At 56.9% G+C, this 13555-nt stretch overlaps 1 protein-coding gene across 2 annotated transcripts in view; it reads right to left on the bottom strand.

The window, feature by feature from the left end:
• The window catches only part of MELTF (melanotransferrin), a 27693-nt gene extending 14138 nt beyond the window's left edge, over positions 1–13555 (bottom strand). Inside the window, exons 1-7 of one of the 2 annotated variants that reach the window (XM_033213154.1) lie at positions 12148–13555; positions 10339–10493; positions 9253–9352; positions 6879–7061; positions 5564–5720; positions 4018–4085; positions 270–457 (exon numbers count right to left, since the gene is read on the bottom strand). In XM_033213154.1, the coding sequence (XP_033069045.1) occupies positions 270–457; positions 4018–4085; positions 5564–5720; positions 6879–7061; positions 9253–9352; positions 10339–10493; positions 12148–12196 (900 nt within the window). In that variant the 5' untranslated portion in view covers positions 12197–13555. The remainder of the gene's footprint in view (positions 1–269; positions 458–4017; positions 4086–5563; positions 5721–6878; positions 7062–9252; positions 9353–10338; positions 10494–12147) is intronic. The other variant, XM_033213155.1, reaches the window with a different exon arrangement.

Below are 13555 nucleotides of genomic sequence, written 5' to 3'. Positions count from 1 at the left end.
GCTCTCAGAGACACAAGTATCAGGAGCTTCTTCTGAGGGTGCCTGAGTCCCTGGGTCCCACTCCTCTGGGTCCCCCTCCCCTGGCCAGCCCTCCTCCTAGACAGCCAGCACAGCTGGCTGGTTCCTCACTCTAACCTGGCCTGATGCTGGGGTCCATCCCAAGGACAGTCTCTGGGTCCTGCCCCTCTTGGTCCCACCCTGCTGAGTGACCACAAGGCCCAGCACCATCCAGGAAGCTGTGCAGGGGGGTTGGGGGACCCTGAGCCCACCTGGCCTTCGTTGAGCAGTCGGAAGATGAGGCCCCCATCTGTGTCGGCCCGGACCACCACGGCGTGAGCAGGCACCCGGGCCAGATGGCACTGCCTCCACTCAGTGACGTCCGCCCGGCTGCCATCCCGGCACAGCAGCTCGAAGTCCTGTGACAGCAGGGCCTGGCCCCAGGAGGGAAGCGTCTTCCCTGGGAAGAAGGAAGCCTGGGCTGACCCAGCTCCGAAAGGGGTTGGGGCGGGTGGCAAGGAAGGCCCAGGAGAGGGATTCTGGGGGGTGGCTGGGTGTCATGGAGGTGAGAACCCAGCATTCAGAAGGTGGCAGAGCTTGGTGGCCGCACCCAACTCCAAGTACCTACACAGACTCGATCTCGTTCCTCTCATTTGCTAGCTCTCACCAATTTCTGTTGCTAAAGTGGACTGGAGGCATCTGACAGTAATACAATACTTATAAATAACTAGTCAAGATAAAAAGAGCAAGAAAATAAGAAAGGTTTTGGGTGAGAGAGATAAATGTACCAAGAGTCTAGGATGAGCTTGCGGCTGCCATGAGGCACTCCGTCTGGCTCTGAGCAGGGGGCAGGGGGCAGGGGGCAGGGGGCAGGGCTCCAGGAGCGGGGACCAAGGTGGAAATAAACCCCGATGGAATCTACGCACCCCGGGGCTAGAGACGGAAGGGGAACTCCCCGAACTCCAACTATTCATACTGAGATGGGTTTCTTTCAAGTCCTTTTTTCTGTTTTATTTCCTGTCTTTTGATCCCCCCACCTTCTTTTTTTTTGAGACAGAGTCTCGCTCTGTCGCCCAGACTGGAGTGCAGTGGCGTGATCTCGGCTCACTGCAACCTCCGCCTACCGGGTTCAAGCGATTCTTCTGCCTCAGTCTCCCGAGTAGCTGGGATTACAGGTGTGCGCCACCACGCCCAGCTAATTTTTGTATTTTTAGTAGAGATGAGGTTTCACCATGTTGGCCAGGCCGGTCTCGAACTCCTGACCTCGTGATCCGCCCACCTCGGCCTCCCAAAATGCTGGGATTACAGGTGTGAGCCACCGTGCCCAGCCCCCTTTTGACCACTTTTAACCTGGCTAAGGACATAGTTGACAGGCAATTTTGCATCCTACTTGGCAAAGTATTTTTCCACAGTATTGGAAACTTTCCATAAATTCATTTGTTTCTCAATAGAAAAGAAAATTTGCAAGAGTAACTATTAACACCAACTAGGGATATTGAGAAGATGAATATTAAGGACTATAATTAAACCACAGATGGTCCCACAGAACAATATTTTTACGACTTTAAGACAAGGAGGGAAAAAACCTCCACAAGCAAATAGGAAGAGAAAAGATAATTTGCATGGTCACGAAAGTGTTCATTGCAAAGCTATTTTAAAACAAAACCAAAAAATCCCACACCAGAGTAACAGTTTGGAAAACTCCGTAAAGGTCATTTTTAATGGCCACATGGTAGTTGACAGCACCCTTAATGACTCAGTGCAGTTCTCCCCTCCACTTCCCAACTTTTCTCTGTTTTTAGGCTGCTGCAAAACCTTTGGTTAGAGCTCGGGGCATCTTTTGCCTTCCCACAGACAAATGCATCATTCAGGTACTTCCACCAGCCACTTCCACTTCTCAAAGCCAAGAACAATGAAAGTCCTGTCACGTCCCTGCTTTAGACATTTATGCCACTTCTACCCTTTTGCTCTTACCAATCTTTTTGTATCAAGTCACTTAAAAAAATTACTGCCTTAGATTGCCTTAGATTACCATCAAAACTTTGAAAAAGCTGCCAGGTGCATGCCTGTAATCCCAGCTACTCAGGAGGCTGGGATGCGAGGATCAATTGAGGCTGGGGGTTTGAGACCAGCCTGAGCAACATGGTGAGACCCCATCTCAAAAAACAAACAAACAAACAAACAAACAAACAAACAGACAAACAAAAACCCAAGTCTGAAAAAGCTGATTTTTAACCCAACATATCCCTACTCTTTGCCCATTTTCCAAATTCTCCTTTGTCGGACTTGTCTTGGGGCCTGTGAACAGGAGCCCCTTTCTAGGCTTGCCCAGCACGGGAGCGCATCATCCTACGTGCTTCCTCGTGTGCAGGCCACTTGTTTTCCTCCTTCTCAGATCTGCTGCTCCATGTTTGGCTTCATGATGCACTGTCTGATTTAAAAGGCAATGATTGATAACAGTAAAGAATGACAATGACTTAAAAAAAACCCCAATCATCAGACGTCCTGAGAGAGGCCAAACTGCAGACAGAACAGTGTGTTTGCTGCTTGCTGGCAGGTGCAGGGGGATAACCAGCAGGGGCCTGAGGAACTCCTGGGCTGAAGCATCTGCCCCATCCAGATCTCGATTCTGGTGGTGGTTATACAACTGTATGTATTTGGCAAAACTCATAGAACTATACTTCAAAAAGAACAAATTTTGCTGCATGTAAATTATATCTCAATTTAAAAAAAGAAACAATCTTCAGGCAAATCTAAATTGAGGGATATTCTATAAAATAACTGGCCTGATGCTTCAAAATGCCAATGTCATAAAAAACAAAGACTGAGAAACTGTTCCAAGATAAAGGAAACTAAAGAGATCTAACAGCTAAACCCCAAACGTGGCAAAAGATTCAGTCCTGGTCTGAAAAAAATGGGTATGCAGGACAGAATGGGGACGGTGAGGGAATCTGCAATATTGACTATAGATTGGATAACAGGATTGGATCAAAGTTGCATTTCCTGATTTTGATTACTGTGGCTAGGTACACATCTCCTTGCCTTAGGAGACACATACTAAAGTATCCAAGGGGTATGACATAGGCAAATATACTCTCAAACAGCTCAGAACACACACACATGCGCACACACACAAATCAAAAGTGGAAACATGCTAAACAGTTAGAATTTGGGTGAAGAAGAGAAGGGAGCTCTTTGAGTTATTCTTGTAAATTTCCCAAAGCTCAGTTCTTTCAAAATTAAAAAACTTAAGTGACATGATGGCTTAATATATAACATCAGTCTTTTTTTATTTTATTCTTTTAGACTGAGTCTCGCTCTGTCACCAGGCTGGAGTGCAATGGCACGATCTCAGCACACTGCAAGCTCCGCCTGCCAGGTTCAAGCAATTCCCCTGCCTCAGCCTCCCGAGTAGCTGGGATTACAGGCAACCACCACCATGCCTGGCTAGTTTTTTGTATTTTAGTAGAGACAGGATTTCACCATGTTGGCCAGGATGGTCTTGATCTCCTGACCTCGTGATCTGCCCACCTCGGCCTCCCAAAGTGCTGGGATTACAGACATGAGCCACCATGCCCCACCTCAACATCAACCTATATTTTAAACCTACCTAGGGATGAGGGACAGATTCTCCAGGCAAGAGGAGAAACATGCCAGGAAGGGCTGGTAGGTGAGATCCAGTGGAGAGGTTTGCAAATTCTTTAACAAATCAGACCCCCATCTTCAGGTGGAACCAGAACCCAATGCCATATTCAGATCAGAGCAGAGCAGAGCTGCTCGCTGGCCCCCTTCTCCTGCTCTGTGAGCAGTGGGCACTCCCCTGGTGACACCTGCCTCTGCTCTTTTGCAGCTGGGAGTGCTGAGGCTCAGAGACTATGGGACTTATCCAAGGTCACCCAGAGACTCAGAGCAGCACTGAACTAGGGCGTTTGATCCCAACTCTGCCATCTAGGTGCCCTGCGCCAGGCCGGCCTGGCCTGGCACGCTGCTTTTCCGGGCCTGTGCCCCGCCCCCACTCACCATCCGTGTTCTCCAGTACCGTGCTGTGCTTCACAAAGGCCACGTCCCCTGCCCCTTCCGCCAGGCACCTGTGGAGAAGCTGTGGGTCTGGATGGGCTGAGTCCCTGGCCCCTGCCCATCTTCCACCTCTGGAGGCCTGGCTCGGGCTGTAGGGGTGGCCATGATCGGCATGGGCTTTCCAGTCATGTGGTCTGGGTTCCAGCTCCCTGGCTGATTGGCTGTGTGGCTCTGCTGAGCTGTGGCCCCTTCCTAGTCCCTGTCACCTGTAAAGCGGCGGCGGGAAAGCAGCTCCCATCGGGCTGCTCTGAGGATGAGAGGCTCTTTATCATCCAGTACAGACCCTCTCCAGCCTGGCTCAGGCCTGTAGGGAGCAGGCACTCCCAGGGCAGCTGCTATATACTACCAGCAGCCTTGACTCTCAGGGTGTTGGTTTTTGTTATTTTGTTTTCAGAGATAGGGTCTCACCGTGTCACCCAGGCTGGAGTGCAGTGGCACAATCATGGCTCATGGCAGCTTTGACATCTTGGGCTCAAGTGATCATCCTGCCTCTGCCTCCAAAGTAGCTAGGATGACAGGTGTGTGCCACCATGTTGGGCTAATTTTCAGGGTGTTTTGAAGAGCATTCTACCCTGAGGCAGGGGATTGGACTAGAAGGCCTTTTCATGCCATGCATGAATGGGAGGGACCACTGAGTGTGAGGGACCACTGACTTGTACATGTTCTGTTGATGTCACTGCCTAGTGTTGGAGGCAGGTGAGACCTGCTGGGCAAAGAGGCTGCTTAGGTCCCCACAGGGAGAAAACACGCAGGGATTAGAGCAGGTCGGGGAGGGCGACATCGGGAGAGGGCTCTGAGGCTCCCAGAGAGTCAGAGAGAATGCGTGCCTGGCCAAGGACCCGGGGCAGGGGAGGGACAAGGCTCTGCTGCTCAGAGGCGCTGAGTACTGTTCTCTCTATGCCAAAAACTGCATCCACTCAGATCACATCTGGAGCGCGGGACACCAGCAGGCTTCCCCGCTCCAGGTGGAAACGTAAGGCAGCTAGAGGAGCCCCAGAAGCTTCCTTTCCAGTCCTGCTGAGCATGTTTCCTCTTCTGCAGGCAGATGGAATTGGACCATGAACTGTTAGAGATTCTCTTGTATGCACGGAAGGATTACCCAAGGTGCCAGCCCCAACCAGCAGCAGAGACAGGCCGGCCCCAAGTGTCAAGACACACTCCCCCGACCCCCTCTCCCTGGTGGTCTGAGAATGGGGACATGGGAGTGGTCAAAAGGCTGTTTTTTCTATTTTCTTCTCTCCGAGCCCTCACCTCACTAAATATACCAAACATGTTGATTTTATGAGCAAATCCAGTTTGGCATATTCCAGTTGGATGTTTTTAAACTAACCAGGGCACAAAACTATATAAAGCGTGCTTTGAGGAGATGCAGCCAACACCGCCACTTCCCCTCCACGGCCTCCGTGGCCAAAGGTGCTTTTCCCAGCGTCTGTGGCCTTAGGCGCCTCCCGCCCCCGCCCCGCTCACCGGAAGGCCCCGCCCCGCTCACCGGAAGGCCCCGCTGTAGTCGTAGTATCTCTCCAGGGGGCTCTTGTCACACACCCCTTCCCCAGAGCTGTCACCCCTGCAGAGGTGACAGAGGGACTCAGAGTAACGGGTCTCTCCTGCCCCCGGGACGCAGCTGCCCCCAAAATAGTCGCTGACAGCTGTGGGAAGGAGGTAGAGAGGTCACTCAGCAGAACTTTCTTCGGAGCCAAGTTAAAGCCCCAGAGTCAGCAGGGGGCCCGGGCCCTGCAGGGTCTCATCTGGACACCGCTGAGAAGGGTTCCACCTTCCAGCTTCAGTCTGAGCAAAACTGGGGAGCCAGATCCCATCAGTGATCCCAAACCGGGTCCCCCAAGGCAGCAGTGAGCACTGGGGAGCGATTGTCATTTAAAAGGGGTTCGGGGGAACTACAAGTTTTCTCCTAAGTGACCACGCGGGATAACTAAGCATCAGCTAGATGCTCTTCTCATCGTGGTTTCATTTCCAGCTCAGCGAAGTGTGACTGGTGGCAGAGGGGAAATAAAGACAGACACTTCTCACAGCACAGGGAGGGAGGCAAACGCCTGGCAGCTGGCCTCGGGGGACGAGGTCAGGGTCTGCTGCCCTGCATGGTTCTTCAGGCCCGGCCGGCACCAAAACTCACAAATATTTATCCTGTGCCACACGAGAACGCCCTGCTGCCGGCACCCAAGCCTGTCGGGCCACACTCATCACCAGCCAGACTGAACTTTTCCAGAGTAAGCCCTCTTCCTAGTCTTTTTTCTGTGACCTCCCAGAGGAGTAGGTATTTAATAAATATGCCAAGTTCCTGGCGAGCCACCCACGCCTGGCCACAGCTGAGAGGGTGAGGCTTCCAGGCTCTCGTGGGTTTACATGGGTGGTTGGGCTGATGAGCCACTTGGGGGCTTTCTGGGTACAAGTCAACACCTTGTTTGGGTCCTGAAAAAACAGCATTTCTGGTCCTGTAAAGCTGAGGACACATTTCTAGACACAGTGTGGGAAGCACTCCTGGGAGATTCACTGCCTCCCACTCATGGGCTGGGCCTGTGCCTGACCGTCATGTGGGGCACCATGAGGGCTGAGCAAGAATGGTGCCCACAGGGGCCAAGCAAGCAGGAAGTCAAGTGGCGGTGCGCAGGGCTGGCGGCAGACTGCACGGTGTGGGGAGGCGTGGAGGACGCTGCTGTGCCTTCCAGGGATGAAGAATGGCGGTGAGGCCGGAGGGAGGCTACCCAGTGAAGGGACAAGCATGGGCCAAGGAAAGGAGGGTGGCCTGGGGACCCTCCTGCCCAGCCCAAAGCCCTCAACTTTGCCCTCACCTTTGAGTACATCGCAGCCCATCACCGAGAGGCGGCCGCTCTCCACCAGGTAGCCCACGGGCACGTTCCAGCCCACTGTGCGATTGATGCCCGTGTGGCAGGACTTCACGCCTTTCAGGGTGTTGATGGTCACTTGGGAGCTCCTCTTGACCACAGCCACGGCGTAATAGGAGGTACCAACCTCTAGGAGGGGAGGGGAGCGGGTGAGGGCAGCACGGAGAGGCCTCAAGGGAGGCTGCACCAGCACCCTGCCGGCGCCGGCTGTGGGAGAGGTGTGTGCACGGAGCATGGCTGCACATCATGGATGTGTGCATAGCATTCTCGTTACCAAGACAGCAAGTGGGCTTAATCCACATGTACTACGAGACCCTGCCCTCTAGCCTCTCGAGGTAGATCCGATCCTGAGATATTAATGTATTCACTGATTTCCCCTCTTCCTAAGCAGCTGGTGCTTAGCTGGTTCACATTTGCTCACATCAGGGGAGTTATTTAGCTGGACAGAAAGCAGAAGAAGCCAGCAAGTCCTTGCTTTCCGAAAGCCTAGGCCTCTAGGAGAACTTGGAGGGTTTGAGGGAATGGTATCAGGGTTATGGGAGGAAGGGTGGCTGGGACGAGCAGGGGAACAGGGGAGGAGAGGTGATTTCCTGGTGCTGAGGGGGTTGGAGGAGAGTGAGAGGAGGCAGAGACAGAGAGACCTTGCAACGGGGTCCCAAGTCACTCACGACCCTCAAGGCTGCAGGGTGCGTGTGGTGGGCCAGGCTCTGCAGCCTTGTGAAATGCTCCCCTGCGCCAAGGTGGCTTCAAGGGGCAGTTCAGGCAAAACACAGACGACGCAGCTATGGGAACTGATGGCCAGAGGGTCTCCCATCGCACGAGCGCGCACATAGGCATACACGCATGCGCAAACTGCCAGGTGGGGTGGGAGGCAACTTCAGAACGAAGTTGGGTTCTAGAACATAAAGTCAGAGTTACTTCTTGCCCACCGGGGTCGGCCCCCACCAACCTAAGTCGCTTCATCTGGTGCCATCCTCTGACTCACCCACCTTGTTTCTTGCCAACTCCCTGGACCGCCTCAGATCGTTGCGGGGCTCAGCTTGCGCATCGCCTCCGCAGAGCACCGTCCTGCCTGCTCTATTTCAGTGGGTTTCTCCGCAACCCTCGTTTGCTCTGTCCTGCCCTTCCCTTTTCCTCACAGCACCCCCACATGTGTCACTGTGTAGCTATGTGTGTGTTTACTCTGCTCTGTGAGGGCAGGAAGGTCTCTTTGTTTACTGCTCCATGCTCAGACCAGCGGGTGGCAGGTGCTTAGCAGAGGTATGGAGTTAATTAAAGAGGAAGAGGTGCGTGGGGCCTCTGAGGCAGAGCTGGTTCTGGCTGATGGGTGTGCAGGGTTGGACTGTGCTGTGTGTCATCTGATGGTCATTCATTCAACAAGGAACCAGCCAGTGCTTTCTCCAAGCGAGACGCTATATGGAGTTCCAGAGGATAGACACGGGGAAGACTGGGCCCTCCTCTGGGGACTAACGAGGCTGAGCAGGCAGAGGCTTGCAGAGGCCATGGGGGTGCAGGCAAGAGGCCCTGCTCCAGGGAGGGCGGGGCTCAGGGAGCACCTTGGAGGAGGTGACAGTTGCGCTGGACTGTGATGGAGGCCAGGCGCCGGCCAAGCAGAGGTGGCGGGGGAGACGCAGGAGCAGGCTGAGCTGGAGGCAGGTCCCGTGTGTGATGCGGGCACTGGGCAAAGGAACTCACGCTTTCCAGCATGTACCACATCAGGTGGGCACACGGCCTGGCTCATTTAGTCTGGGTGACAGTGCAGGTGTTACCATCCCCATTTTACAGTCTGGGAAGTGGCGGTTGGCCAAGGTCACAGAGGTCATGGGAAGGGAAGGGCTGGGTCTGTTGAGCTGGGCGGCTGCCAGGCGGCACCTCGCTACCCAGAGCCGAGCTTCTGACAGGGAGGCCCTGAGTGTGCAGGTGGCTCGGCATTAAGGGCGCCTCGCTCACCCCAGGCAGTTACACACACAGAAAACCGCGCCCGGCACCGCACCGCGCCCGGGGGAGTACCACGCGCGGCACCGCACCACGCCCGGCACCGCACCAGGCCCGGGGCAGCCCGCAGTAAGAGCTGAGTGGGCACAGGCTAGGGGGCTGCTGGGCTCCCTGTGGGGAAGAGCAGACTTGGGGCAGCTCTCTGTGTCCCAAGCTCCTGCCCCTGGGGAATTTCAGAGAGACTTAGGGCGTTCGTCTGGCTGGGACTCCAGGACTGCTCTGTGGACAGGGCTGATGGTCAGCTCAGGCCAGGCCCAGCAAGGGCAGCCTGGAGAGCTGACTTCCAGCGCAGGCCGTCCTCTCTCCTCCCACCTCACCCTCCTACCTTGATCATACACTTCGCCCACCACGGGCTTCAGGCCATACTCCTTTCCCGCCTCATAGATGGCTCCTCCATCCAGAGTGATGGCGTCGGCCTCCTGGGCCTGCAAGGAAACGTGGCTCAGCCAAGCCTGGCCCAGCCGGCCTGTTCGGCAAAGAACCTGGGACACCAACCAGATGGCCTGGGGCCCCACCCCAAGGCCCGGAGGGCTGCGCTGTTCTTATCTGGCCCTGGAGCCCAACCAGGGCTCAGGGCTCTCCCCCTTTCCCAGGCCAAGGATTCACCTTGTTTTCTTAATAATATTTTAAAAAATACTAATCATTAGTTTTGCAGGACTCAGATATCCTAGTAAAAAAATCAGATAGTAGAAAATGGCACACAGTGAAAAGTGAGCCTCCCTTGCTTTCTGTCCCTCCACCCCTCGCCTCTACTGCCACCCTAGGTGTTCTAGCTTTTTTTTCTCTAAGATGGTCTGTGCTTGCGGTTTCTGCCCTACATGGAGCCTGACCCACAGCCTTGGCCTCAGTGTGGGCCTATGATTGGATGAGGTCTTGGGGACATACAGGGGGCAGAGCTGGAATGAGAAGCCAGCTCTCTCTGCACCCACACGGGAGGGACGCCACTCTCTCATGGTGCCTCTGAGGATATCAGTGTCCTTTAGCAGGTCTCAGCAGACCTGCCTTCCTACCCCATATTCACCCACCTGGGAGTCCAGCCCCTGCTCCTCCTTCCCAGAAACCACACAGGCCCCATTCTGGAAAGCCCCATGGCAAAATGAGCAAGTAGCCGCCTGGGGCCACTGAGGTGTCACCACCATCTGGACCCCCTTGGCAGGGGCCTTGTGGAAGGGCAGCCTCTCAGGCGCCTTTCCTTGCTGGCACCCCTCTGAGCGGGTCCTCCTGAGGCTCCCACCTCCTGGCCTGGGCCCGGGGGAGGCGAGCTGGCCTTGTTGCTGGGGAGACTCAGGAGATCCTATCCGCTGGGCCTGGCAGGGCAGGGTCGGCTCCTTTCTGGGTGAATGAGGCTATTGTGTGCTCCCTCCTGAGTCAGAGCCCTGTTTTCTGGCAGGGCGGAAAGGAGAGGACTCACTGCGATGAGCTGGATGCAGTGGTCAGGCGAGGTGCCCTGGACGCAGAGGAGGGAGGGCTGGATGCCCGCTTCCCGGAAGGCCTTGCTCATGTTGCTGCACTTCTGCTGCTCTGGGTCTGAGGTGACGCACCACCGCACCTCCATGCCACCGAGCACTGCAGGCAGGGAACTGTGAGGCCCAGCTCCCCCACCAAGCCCAGTCCCGGCCCACCATGGAGGGTGGCTCCAGCAGCTCTGTGTGAGCCCATCCGCCTGGAAAGCCAGTCCTCTAGGGTAGCCCTGCCCTCCCACAGGCACAGAGACAGGGGACGGGCTGGTATTCCTGTGCTCAGGGCCTCTCTGACCAGGGGCACGGCTGCTGGCAAATGCAGTGGCTCAGAACCCGGCCCTTTACAGAGGTGTGGGCAGGTCTACAGGTTGCTTCTCAGCTACCCCTACCTGGTGGGAGCACTGGCTAGGGAGTCTCGGCAGGCCCTGGAAGTGGAGGCTCCTTCCTCTCCAGGCCTCCCAAAGAGCTGCTCATGTGGGTTCCCTCACCCAGCAGTGTCCCTGGGCCTTTCTTACGAACTGTGACAGGAGAGTGAGGTGAGGGGGCTGTGGGTGGACTGCCCTCCGGGAGCCCTGCACCCTCGGGGAGTGTCTGCGATTACACTGGCTGCAAACCCACCCTCGGTGGGCACAGTGCCAGGCCCTGCCAAGGGAAGGCGGCAGGCACAGAGGGGAGGCTGAGGACCCATCAGGGCGGGTTCAAGCCTCTCGGACAGAGCCTGCTTCATCTTCCGATAAAGCAGATAAAAACCCCACCTTCTGTGTTGAAAGGAAACCCATGTAGAGAGCCCAAGACACACAGATCCTCAGGGCACTTCTGCTTATGCCTCAGGATCTGACCGGGTCAGAGTCCCCGAGAGCTCCAGGCCAGGGCCCCAGAGGAAGGGGTGCTGGAGCCCCTTGGGGTGGATGACTTTCAGGCTTTAGCTCCTCTGCCAATCACCCTGCCCCAGCCAGCATTGCCAGAGGCCTGTGCTGGAGGGAAACGCATGACTCCCCTTGCAACCAGGTCACCCTCCGGTGGCAGCCCCACCAGTCCGAGGGCCGAGACTGCAGCTTCCTCGACAGCCCTTCCCTCCCCAGTCCCGGCGGCGCCCTGGAAAGCCGCATTGCCTTCCCCTCCGCAGCGCTCCAAGCTCCCCGGCGGGAAACGGCACAGTTCAGACGGCGGGTGGTCGTGGCTTCACTGTTTGCATTGATGAGTGCGTCGCCTGCGGCCACAGCGGTGCCGTAAACTCCATCCCCGCGAGCCGCTCCCCGAGGCCCCGCCTCCCGTCCCACCAGCCCGGGCCCGACTCCCTGGGGCGCCGACGCGAGGGGACCCGGCCTCCGCCCCCACCTCCGTCCTGCATGTGCAAGGCCCCCTCGGGCGGACCCCGCGCCCCTCCGGGTCAGTCCCTCTGAATCTTCTCCCGCGGGGCTCGGGAGAAAGAGCCGCTCTGGCCCCCACTGTCGTCCTGAGTTCCTGCGCCCGTCAGGAGGGTCCGCCCTCTGGGAGCTCCTCGCCACATCCACGGCCTCCCCGCCACGCCTCAGCCCGCGCTTTTCCCTGGAGCGCCGGAAGCCTCACGTTTTCAAGGCCCGGCTCAAGGCCGCCTCCTCCAAGAAGCCTTCCAGACATGCCCGTCTGCGCTTCGGTGCCAGTTCCCTCCGCCGTCCTCACTCGACCCCGAGCCCCTGCGTCCCCTGCCTCGCTCCCCCAGAGCCGCGGGCTCAGCCCAGGACCCCCGCCCGCCTTCGGCGCTCACAGCGGGGCCTCACCGGTGCGCAGAGCCAGGAGCAGCCACAGGGCCCGGCTCGGGCCCGGCATGGCGCCGTCGGGGCTGGCTGGGGCCGGGCTGGGACTGGGTCCAGGTCCGAGGAAGTCAGCAGCAGCCGGGCTTCCTCCCCGCTCCCGCCTCACGCGGGCCCGAGCTCCTTAAGTGCGGCCGGGAGTTCCTGGGCGGAATCCACGCCCCTGGGGCGCAGGTCACCCCCAGCCGGCCCGGACCGCACACCTGGGCGGCCCCGGCGCGCCCCCTGCTGGAGAGCGGCCTGACGCTCGGGCCCGGGCACTGCTCTTCGGGCCTCTTCCCCTGCGTTCCAGGGGATCCTCCCCTCCTCTTGTCCTAGAAAGACTCCAAACACCACGTCTAACTGGAGAGAGAAAAGCTCAGGTGTGGAAGGAAGAAGAGGTCAGAATCCCAGAGTCGGGGCTGGAGGTAGCCGGAAGGTCATCTCATTCACGCAGCAGCTCCCTCCCAACACACCTGCACAGAGATCTAGGGATACAGAGGAGCCCAGGCCGACTGCCCGGGCGAGGGAATAACTCCCGGGGGGCATCTCGGCCTAGCCGACTGCCTCTCCTCGGGCCTGGAGACGGGAGGTGACTTCCCGAGTCAGGCATGCAGTCAGTGGCAGGTGAGAAGAGGACCAGAGAGGAATTGGAGGAAGCAGAAAAGGAGAAACAGGCAGAGAAGGGGAAGAAGAGAGTGAAGAAGGTGAGGGAGGAAAGGGTGGGTTGACCATATTTCTAGGACAGCGGTTCTCAGTGTGGTCCCTAGGCCAGCAACGTGAGCATCACCCTGGAACTTGTTGGAAACCCAAGTGCTCAGGCCCCACGTCCGACCCACTGAATCGACAGTTCTGGGGGCAGGGCCCACAATCTGTTTTTAGTGTGGGGCACTGCAAATGTTGAGAACCACTGCTCTGGGCAGGCAAAAGCTTCGCTCCCCATGTGGCTGGGGATGTGGGGAATGAACTGAAGACATTGTTAGTCATCTGCCTCCATTTGGGTCTCACCTTTTGTCATCAGCCCTCATGAGTACTCAGAAATGATGTCTCTCTCTCTCTGACACGGGTAAGTAAAACAGTGAGTTTGTCTGTCCTTGAGCTTGCTCTGTGCCCTGGGGAAGGAAGCCCTCCCTCCTCCTGTTGGGCCATGAAGCTACTGCTTGTCACACACTGGATCCGGGGAAGGAAGATAGGCTGGGCTTCGGGAGACTCGAGCTCTACTTTTTAAAAACCAACGACTTACGGACCTTGGGCAAGTTCATTGCCCTCTCTGGGCTTGTTCCCCATATGTAAAAGGACGGCCCTGACATGCCATACTCCCCTCTCCTGTCTGCTCTGGAGAGCTCAGGTGCTGTGGAAGCCGATTCTCCATCCCCTGCAGATGGGTCCCTTCTTC

The sequence above is a fragment of the Trachypithecus francoisi genome, unplaced genomic scaffold, assembly GCF_009764315.1.
Source record: "Trachypithecus francoisi isolate TF-2019V2 unplaced genomic scaffold, Tfra_2.0 Lachesis_group0, whole genome shotgun sequence".
In the NCBI taxonomy this organism is placed as follows: Eukaryota; Metazoa; Chordata; class Mammalia; order Primates; family Cercopithecidae; genus Trachypithecus; species Trachypithecus francoisi.
The sequence above is the reverse complement of the archived record's forward strand: the minus strand, read 5'-3'. Positions and strand labels throughout refer to the sequence as shown.